Below are 11,116 nucleotides of genomic sequence, written 5' to 3' on the forward strand. Positions count from 1 at the left end.
AAGCAGTACCTAACAGTAGTCCTGGAGGTTAAAAAAAAAGAAAAAAGAATTGTATTTAATTAATTTCAGGTGGTCATGGTGTAATGTTTGGTACCATAAATGCATTTGTACACATGGTAATGTACTCGTACTATTTATTAACAACTTTGTATCCTGAATATAAGAAGTCCATATGGTGGAAAAAACATATAACTGAACTTCAGTTGGTAAGTAATGATTTTATAAATTAATTTTATTGTATAAGTATTTATTTATTACTATTCTACTCAGCTTAGCTTGGGCTTTCTATGTGATCTGCATCCCACTGCACCATTAGTGTCTTCATACAAGTTTGAAATATACATATTTTTTCAATGTAAATAACTATGTAGATCTAAATCAAACATTCTTAATTTTTTTGTAATTCTTGTTATGTAATCTGAGCTGCCAGAATTCCAAAGTCAAACTTAACATGGACATGGAAAGTAAGTAAGCATCCAAAATTAAAGCAGTTCAATGTGCTTGATTACATTTCACTGATGTGCCATTTCTTTCATGCTTTTATTTTATCAAAGTTTAGTGTTATAATGGTCGTTGCTAGTATGGCTTCTGAGTTTATCACATGAAGATGAATGCTTTTTAGATTTATTTGAGTTCACAAAAATATATGTTCACAAATAAGGTCTACAACACACAAAATTCCTGTTAAATTCCTTGTCCTTCACTGGACAAGGTGATTTAACATTGTCCAGTGAAGAATAAAAATATAAATTTCCCTCTTTGCTTAAAAAAATGATTTTTAGAATATCAGAACTAAAAAAATTATATATAGAGTTACACATGTTTTAACAAAAATGCCCAATTACCTTTATACAAATTTGCCTTTCATAGGTCAAATGCATTTCTTTCAAACATTTAATCAACCATGGGTTTCTTAAATTTTTCATCCACCATTAAATGACAAAACAGAATATTCTGTCAAAATGACACTCATCTCCCTTAGCAGGTTTAGTTGCAAATAAACATCATTTAATTTTTAATGCTTTTATAAGAGACAATTTTGGAAAAAGAATTTTATCCACCAACTAGCCAATTGCTTTCAAATTTTCAGGATATATTTTTGTTATCCGAGGGAAGTTTTTAAGCTATAGATTGAGACCCTAGCCCGCTTGGAAATTAAGAAAAAAAAATTAATCCTTTTACTTCATTATATTTCTGTAACTATGGAACAGAAATATAGTGAGGTAAAATGACCAATTCTTTTATCTATAATGAGTATCTATAAAATATTTAATTTTCTCACATCCTTGAGGATAATGAACACATCAGGGGTCCTGGAAAAATGGTTGGCTAGTATATATATATATATATATATATAAAATTAAACTTACCATAGGCGTAGCCAGGATTTTCTCCACGGGGGCAAAAATAAGATAACTTTTTTGTTGTTGAAAAATGATTTTATTTGAACATTTTAAAATGCTAAAAGTAATTAGTTGCAATGCTATTCGAACCTATCTAAATCTTATTTCAGCACTAGCCTATGAGAGTTCTGGCTAAATCTTGACAAAATTTCTTTCTCAGATTTATTTTTAGCTTCTAGAACCCTCCTTTTATGCACACTCCTCATTCAATAACCGACAAGCTGATTTTCTGTCATTGTTGACCGTAACCAACTTTTTACACTGCATAAGATGCTGAAGGATCTTTTGATAGTGCATGTTGTGAGGACTGCGCAAGTGAGATAAGTAGCGCCTGTTTTATGAATGGGTAGAACAATTGGGTTTTAACTAGTGCAGCTAGTTCTATCTCCTTCAGCTCGGTATTTGGCACATTCTTTCCTTTCTATTGGTTGGACCAAAGTTCAGCTTCACCAAGGAAATCATTCAGGTTGTAGTAACTACAAAAACTTGTAGTTTTTAAAAAATCCTCATATGTCATATCAAGCATTATGTGAGGGTGCAACGTAAGCAATGACATAGAATACAGGCAAGTTCTCCTTAGAAAAACGCTGTTCAAGAGACATTATTAATGAATCTATGTACGGCATAATTAGTGATCTTCTCCAAAACTCACTTGGAGGCTGTGCTGGTGGATTCACATGATGTTACTGTTAATTTATTACTCACGGCATATTGAAATCTGTTTCAAAATACTTGGCGATTGTTTCAACTTCTTGTGTACCACTTTCACTTTCAACAACTGCATTTCCACGGAGTTCTCATGATGTCTATGATTTTTTTTATGTGGTTTGCACATTGAAATAAGTCCCTACTTGTTGACTGAAGAGCATTTACCACTGGTTGCAGGAGTGTTGAATATTCTGCCATGAGACAAACACTAACAATGAATTCTGATTTTGTAGCAGCATAGCGAATTTGAAAAGCAGCTTTTCTTGTTGCACTGTTACCATCCGTTGATAGATTTTCAAATGCATAATGATTTGCCTATAATGTTTCTTGAATGTGGTGATACTTTTATATTTCTAACACCAACAGGTTTCACAGAGCAATTGTTATATTTGGTATGCAATTTCGACGAAGGGCCAATTCTTATTAGAATCTTATTATTTCTTTTATTGTAGAGACTAAATTTCATATCATTGCTATTTCGTTTAGGTCATTTACAACTAAGTTCAGTTTGTGACTGGCACAGTGAAAATATAACACTCTCATACACTTTTCTCAGATAATTTTCTGGACATCACCATCCTTTCCTGCCAAACTGGAACACTTATCATATCCTTGTCCTTTTCTGGATTAAGGCCTACCTTTTCTACAAAGTCGTTAATTGCAGATGCTACAGATTTTTCATCCATGTCAGCCAACTCTAAACCAAGAAATTCCTCATGAACCATCATCTTTTCTTCATAAAAAAAAAAACTAACCCCAATGGAAAGTTGCTTTTTCAATATACTACTCTCATCTGCCAGGATACTTTAAGCACATACTTTCTTTACGTCAGTAGTGATGTCTCTAATGACATCATCACATAGTCTGATTATATCATTTAGAATCTGTGGTGACAAGTGGCATTTTTTGTGCCCCTTTTCTATAAGCTCTTTAAAATGTGGTCACCAGCATCAATTTTGAGTTTGATCAAGTTCAGAATACCTTTATGCCCCTCAAAAGTAGGTCATGTAGTAGTATAACGGAATTAATTGAAGGAAGACGTAAGTCGGTGATTTGTGTGATTTAGTGTGTTTCTATAGCGATTTAAGTGATGTTTCATGGTCAAGTTATAGTGGTATATCTGAAGTGGTTGTATGCAAGACGGTTTTTTAATCCATTTTGTTGTTTGTGAGATATTTGTTTTTTTAGTGCACTTGTTATAAGTTACTAATACATAAGATGGTTTTTACATTCTAGCTTTAATATCTAAGCTATTATTTCGTTATCAAGAATATTTATTTAATTATAATTCTTCTTCTGGACAGGTGGACGTTGTTATCTTGCGATAACATTGTGTATTATTGTAGGTTTATAAACAACATTTTATTAACATTTTTTTTATCTAGCGCGATAGTATTGTTTACTATTATTCATTATTATGGGAATTAATTTTATTTCAATTTTTGTACTTATGTTTGTTTATCTATGGGATAGCTTTGTCCAGATAGCTTAATCAATTAAACTACTATTACTAACATTGTAACTGAAGACGTAGGTCAAGAACTTGGGTGTGGTTAAGGCATTGTTGATTGTAGTTTACTCCCATGGCTCCCCCAGTAAGGGTGAGGAAAAGGATGCAACGTACCATGAGTTCAGATTCAAATGATCCAGTTCCTACTCATGAGGGTGTAAGAACATATTGATGGATGATCTATGCTGGTTAATTGCGAAAATACAAATACTAATAGAGAAACTGATAGACAGCTGAGCTCCTGCACCAGAAGGTGATCAAGGTCACTGAGTGGATCGAGGAGTTGGCTCTTCAGACCAACGATGCTGGCCCACAGATTGATGCGCTTAAAAGAGATATCATGACCTCAGAGGAGTCTAGGAATAAGCTGGAGCAAGGAGTTGATCAGGGCGAAGTTCCTGGATTGATCTCCTTGAAATGGGCTGAGAATTTGTTTAAAAATGTGGACTAGCAGGAATTTCTAGATCGGGGTCTGGGTTGAGAAGTTGTGCCGACACTAATGTCAGCACAACTTCTCGACCTTCAAGGCAATAAAAACAGAAAGTATACTAGATGACTTTGTGATTTGGCCCAAAGGATTTGACTGATGCTTAATGAGGGAGAATCGTCCCAGGTAACTTGCTTCAGGATGCTCCAGTGGCAGAATTCTTACTTGGAGATGTTCAGGAAGGATCACATCAAGATGGTGGTCATTGTGTTAATCATCGATTCCAGCATGGAGGATTCCATTGTCACGAAGCACCTGGTTGATAGGATACGTAAGATCAAGGGAACAGTACCGGTGGTTCCAGTCCTGGGCAAGATATCTCATAAATTAAGGCAGTTGATTCAATATCTTGCCTGGAGAGCAGGCAAGAAAAGATCTTGGTTTAGTTCAAGAAGAAAGAAAAGAAGACTAGATCCAAACCTGAGATTGCCACAAAGACGGTTATTGTCAGGAAGGAGGGGCTGACGTATGCTCAGCTCTATATGGGAGTTAAAGATGGGACAGGAGATTCTGCTCCCAGATTCTGCGGGGTAGCTAGCCACTTCCGGAGAGAATGTCGGGAGAAAGCTAAATGTGGGAAGTGCAGGCAGAGAGGACATAGTTTTGGCAGTCCAGCATGTCAACAGGCTAAATCTTACTAATGAAGTTGGTGTACATAAATGCCAACAAGAGTGGGCAGGTTCATGACCTTTTGTGGGACTCAGCCGCAGTCGGAGGAACAGACGTCATTCTGATCTCCGAGCCCAACGGCAGACGGGTCAGGGGTGGCGACTGGTTATGTGACAGCGTGTGTGAGGAGACTGTATGCCTATTGTTGTTACATCTTCCCCAACTCCACATGAGCGGTTTTTAATGAATTGTTGAGCTATTTGGGAGAAGATATCAGGATAACTCTACCCTACTTCTGGATGATTGTAATGCAAAGGTCATGGAGTTTGGAGGAGGTGCTACAGATACGCGACGCGAGGCGTTAGCTGAACTGACGTTATCGCTCAATATGGGTAGTATGAATGGTGGCACCCCCACCTTTTGGCGAGTGGACCGAGGCGCAGTTCTCGACCATGTTTATGTGTCGGAGTCCCTGGTCTCCCGCATGTTAGGATGCGAAGTGATGAAGCTCGAAGTGATGTGAAGTGAGAGGAGCTCGGAAATGATCATCGTGGGATTTGGGTCGAGACTGGAGATCCCCATTACAAGATCACATTGTTGGTTTATGGATCAGGCCTGTTTGGGGTGGCTGGAGGCGAAACTTACAGGCAAATTTAATCAAGATTGCCCACGAGTCCCAGAGGAACTAGCGGGTTCAATACACACACATGTCGCGAAGAACTTCGGTTGATCAGGATTACTAAAAGGCGTGTCTATTGGTGGACCGCAGCAATAGGCGAGTTAAGAGCGGAAGTTGTGAAAGCACGGAGGAGATATCAGTTTAGTCTGGCGAGAGGAAGAGCTAATGGCCCTGAGCTTAATGAAGCTCTGAAAACCGCGAAGATCAGGCTTAAGAGGGAAATTAAGAGGTAAAAGGGTGAATCTTGAAGGCGGCTCCTCCGAGAATTGCAGGACGATCCTTGACAGCAGGCCTTCAAGACTGTGATTAAGAGGCTGGGCAGGAAGCTGCCGGTAATTCCCGCAGACAGGAAAACTTACGTTGAAAACTACCTTTGCTCATCCTTGCCGGACACGGATTGGCGTATGGTCCCGTTGGAGGATGTCAGGTCGATTACCTTCACTCAGCTTAGGGAAGCTGCGGCTGGGTTGAGATCCAAAAAGAGTCCAGGATGAGTGGCAGGTGAAGGACTGAGGAAGTGAGGCTCTGGGATTAGTTCACGAGGGGATGTCCACCCGTGAGCTTGAGTTGGCGCTCACGGTATTGGTATCGGTATGGTTGGTATTCTCGGGTAGGACGCTGCTTCAGGATATGCGTTTCACCCGTAACGGTTCCTTGATTAGTCAGATTAGTAAAACAAAATACCTGGGGCTCTGGTTCGATAAGGACCGCTCGTTCGTACCCCATATCAGGGAGATTAAAGGGAAGTCTGAAAAGTTGCTAGCAATTAGAGGTTATCGCGACTGCGATAACCTCTGTGCTCCTGTATGCTTCCTCCACGTGGAGTAGGAAATTGAAAATTCATAAGTATAGAGAGGCAAGCGTCTCCTTGCTGGAGGCGCTTCATAGGAGACTACTCCTGCGCGTTACATGCGCATAAAGAATGGCCTCATCTGACGCTATTTGCGTGATTGCTGGTACACCGCATATCGATCTTTTGGCGGAAGAGCGCGGACGTCGAAGGCGGCTTTAAGAGAACAGATTGTGGCTATTTGGCAGTCGCGGTAGGATGCGAGTGACAAGGGCATACGAATGTGGCAATTAATACCTGATGTTTAACAATGGGTGGAGCGTCGACATGTGGAAGTAGATTTTCTCCTCAGCCAATGGTTTCCACCTCGGCAAGGGCATCTTAAATGCTCTTGCCGAGGTGGAAAGCGCCGATTAAAAATATGTTTTTTGGCAATTTTTATAGACAGAAGCAGAATTTTCTTCCTTGTATTGGAGTAATGTCTTATGAGTTCGAACGCCGCAATGTTCCCGTAGCCCTGCAGGCCGTAGTACGTGACCATTTGTCTAATCGTACGCCTCTGTTTAAAGATGCGCACCTAGCTGTGGAAAAATTCGTCACCGGGGGAAGCCCGCAGGGTTACGTTCTAAGTCCCCTGCTGTGGAAACTGGTATTGACATTCCCAGAAGAGGTCACGACCCAGGCTTTCGCCGATGACTGTCTCCTTTTTAGTTCGTGGTAATTCACGACCGCAGCTGGAAGATCGAGCGCAAGCGGCCATGTAAACCGCGGAGGGCTGAATGGATATTTAAAATTTAAAGAGTTCTGTACCCAAGACGAAGTTTATGCTTCTCAAGGAAGTTTATGCAGACAAATTATTGTACAGTCGAAACTCCCACATTAAGTATAAAGGCTGTGTAATCAGCCGAGTGAGAGTTCATAAGTTCCTAAGTGTTTTGTTTGATGAGAAGTTACTGTTTAGCAACAATATTAGGCAAGTAGCGGTGGAAGTCGTCTCAGAGATGCACAAACTTAGGAGGATTCCTCCGAATGACTATGGATTGTCTGGTCGTCAAATGTACATGGTGTACCGACGTGTCTTCAAAAGCATAATCTCTTACGCGGCGCCCGTTTGGCGCATAAATTGGATATGAATAGAGTACTTGTTCAAAATTTAAGGAGTGCCCAGCGCAGAGTCTTAATTGTATGCACTGGTGTTTCTAAAATAACCTCCTACGAGGTTACCACCGTATTGGGAAAGGCTCTCCCAATCGATTTAGTGGTGAAAGTTCGGGCATCCATGTGAAAGTTGCGAAGAGGCAGGGAGGTATTTGGGATGTGGTTTCGAGCCGGGCCTGTACCAGAACGGAACAGTGATCTAAATACACCGGTTCTAAATTTCAAACAGTTGCCCATCTCCTGCCTGCGGAGGAGGCTTTACAGCCTCACGATGGAAGCATGGCAGCTGGAATGGCATACCACAACTAAGGGAAGATCCCTGTACAAATTTATACTGGATCTGGGGGGATGGTATGCCTCGAGTTTGTTTTTACGGGCAACGGGTGCCCAGGTGCTCACCAACCATGTTAATTTGAACCAGTATCTGTTTCAGTTATGATGGAGCTGTGCGTCTGCAGGGAGGTCCAGTCAAATGAACACCAAGTGTTCGACTGCCCTGCTCTTGGGGGGGCCAGAGCCCGGGTCATACTAAACTAACATCCATGTCAGTGACCAACATCATTATCAAAATACATTTGATTCACCAGAACCAAATAGTAGTAAAGATCCACTTGATTTTTCACCAACATTCTGTTTCGATTTCTCTTCTTCCCCATTATCACTTTCACTACTAACTTTTATCTGGTTGCTTCTTCTTCCGTCTCCCTAAAATAAAATAATTAAGTACTACTACACTTCCCAAAAAAATTAAAGCAACTAAGAATTTAAACTTCTGAACGGATTCTCTACTAGAAACTTCAAGCTTAAAAATGTTTTTTTTTTAACATTTCCATACAATAATTTTTCTTAACAGTACAGACTTTTGAAAATCAGTAACAAACTTTTTGTTCGTGAAAAATGTTCTTAACCTGAATATGAGTTGATGAGTTTAAAACCATCTAACTGTAATTTTTTTCAAATTTATAAAAGTAAATTTTTTATTTCTACAATAGTGTACTAATGGAATAAGTAGAAAAAACACACAAAGAAACTGGAGCTTCTAAGGTTGTTGGAAAAAGCTGCAGAATTAATGATTATAAAATTAAACAAAATAATAATAATAAATTAACCTAGTTTTGTAATGCCATACAGTGCAGAAAATTGATTGCATTAAATCATATAATTTTGTTGAATATTTTAAAAGTCCAAATAGCCTGTTATTATTTCTATTTTTTATATTATTTGATTTATTAGTAGTATGTGATCATGTTAGAGTAAATTAATTAGGTAAAAAGGAAGTGTTACACTCTTCATGATGAAAAATTATTAAGAAAGGTTACAGTATATATAATAAATAAAGACCCTGAAGAAAAATTCATAAATAAGGAGAAGGTAGAAAAAAATTGAAGCATAGGTTCTTATAAAGTATAAGAGAGAGAGAGAGGGCTGAAAGGGGAATGTTAAGGCTTAATGTCCAGTACAGTCAACTGCACAGCTTGTACGTAGAAAAATGCAGTAATTGTTATAGTAACAATATTTTTTCCGTACATAGACAGGTCACCACTGTTACAAATTAGAATTAAAGTCTGAAAATTCATCACCAGCTTTTAAGTTAGACACCCACTTAGATTTTTTGCATCTTCTTTCTTAGAATTTCCTTTTATTAGACAAACTCCTCAAACTTCTGATTAGCACCTCTTACAACTATTAAACACTATGAAGTACCTTCAATTCTACGCTGTCATGCAGAGTAAGTGAATGGTAGAAAAATTCACAAGTTCAGCAAGCTATATTTAAGGTTTTCAGTGCAATATCAATTACTCTACACTAAACAGTCAAGACAAATTTATTTTTTCATTAATGATTTTCTTATCAGGGCACAATTTAGAAATTTCAGTAATCAGACTCTTCAGCTCATCCTCAGTTAATGATTCACCACAATAAACTATTTCTTGCATTACTTTTAAGCTTAACTATGTGACAACTTTAAAATATGAAATGTCGCTTACATTTCACTAGCCTTTAGGATTTAAAGTAACTTTGTTACTGTTTTTACATTTTACATCCACTCTTCCACAGTTTGATGTTTTGATTCAAAATAATGTCTCTGATTATAATCCTTTGATTCAGCAATACATTTGTGTTATACAATAAATATTTTATTTTGAAACATAAAAATACTTGTTTGTCCATTTTGAGTTAAGTATTAATTGTTCTGAATCTATTTTATCTTTACACTTTTGCTCATTCTTTTCATATTGACAGTATTACAAAAACATACAATGAAAAATGTACAATAATTTGAGTTAACTACAGCACCAAGCTCAATGAACATCACTAATAGCCAGTCACAGCCTACCTAACTTGATTCAGCAAAGTGACTGCTGCATTAATGCTTCCAGAATTTCAAACCATTTTTTTTTTAACTGAACATAACAACAGTGAGTATGAAGTTATGAAGTTTATTGTAGTAAACACCATATGATTCGATTAATTTTAATCAGGCAGCCAGGGTGAAAAAAATATGTTCCCTGTAACCTGTATAATATGCACTCTTAGTATTGAATCTCTTTTGTAATCAGATTTATGCATAGAATTTTTCCATATCAGATAATTATAAATCCTATGTGATCCTTTTACGTACTCCGACCCCGGTAGCTCTCTTTCCTTTCCTAATGCTAATTTTCTGTTTGGACCTCTCATATTATTATAATATTTTTTCTTATTTCTATGTTATCATCATTATATTGTTTCTCATCTATGTTCTCTACAATTATTTTCTTTCCAATAAAACTACAGCTTTCCTTTATCATTTTTTCTTTACTCTACACAGAAATTTTATTAGTTAAATTGACATATTTTATGTAAGAAAAATAAATCAGCAAAATATTAATTTACTTTTGTCCTGCATTTAATTGTGTCTTTTTTTTCAGATCCAGTTTGTACTGACAACATTACATTGTAGTGTGGCTCTGTTCAATCCATATTGTAAATTTCCTAAATTATTGCTTGCAGCATTCATTCCACAGGATATATTCATGTTTTTCCTTTTTTTAGATTTTTATAGGAAAGAGTATTTACATCCAAAAGGAAAACAAACAGTCAAAAAGCATGTAGATTGAAGATAATCAGGTATAATAAGCATAATTATGCTTGTACACACACACACACACACACACACATGTGCATGCACACACACCCACTTACACACACAGAGAAGTGCATATAATAAAGGTATGAGTATTTTAATTTTAAAAACTTAGATTTAATATTTTTTATTGACTTTTTTTATCATAAAAATCTTGAAGTAATTATGCATTTTTCAATATCTAATTTGACAAATTAAATTAAATGGTTTTTCTTCTTTTATAATATGTTTTTATGAAATAAAATAAACTACTTTTTGTATAGTTCTATTTGTTTTTATTTTGGGTAAAATTGAATACTTAATTCCTTGACCATCATAGTGGAATCCTCTTTCATTAAATTTTTCAGAAGACTGAGAAGACATGAAATGGAAACATTTCTAGGGTACGGCATCTCAAAAGACAGTATATCTATGATGGTAATATTTAATTTTAAAAGTAACATTAACCATTGTCAACCATAGTTATGCAAGTATTTAAGATGTAGAATTTATATTGTATATTAATACTTTTGTTCTTTAGTTAAGTGCATTCAAAGCTAAATTGACACTGGAAAACATACCTCAAAAAATTAAGGCAGATTAAAATTACCTTAAATTTTTTCAAGCAGGAATTCTTTGAAATGGTTTTGATTGAAAAAAAAATTC

General features: G+C 36.7%; 1 protein-coding gene across 2 annotated transcripts in view; it reads left to right on the forward strand.

Annotated features, from left to right (window-relative positions):
- The window catches only part of LOC142326110 (very long chain fatty acid elongase AAEL008004-like), a 33,539-nt gene extending 22,806 nt beyond the window's left edge, over positions 1–10,733 (forward strand). For both annotated transcript variants that reach the window (XM_075368302.1, XM_075368301.1), the window contains exons 7-8: positions 70–206; positions 10,257–10,733. In XM_075368302.1, the coding sequence (XP_075224417.1) occupies positions 70–206; positions 10,257–10,445 (326 nt within the window). In that variant the 3' untranslated portion in view covers positions 10,446–10,733. The remainder of the gene's footprint in view (positions 1–69; positions 207–10,256) is intronic.
- Positions 10,734–11,116: the final 383 nt, after the last annotated feature.

The sequence above is a fragment of the Lycorma delicatula genome, chromosome 6 (assembly GCF_047948215.1).
Source record: "Lycorma delicatula isolate Av1 chromosome 6, ASM4794821v1, whole genome shotgun sequence".
NCBI classification, from domain to species: Eukaryota; Metazoa; Arthropoda; class Insecta; order Hemiptera; family Fulgoridae; genus Lycorma; species Lycorma delicatula.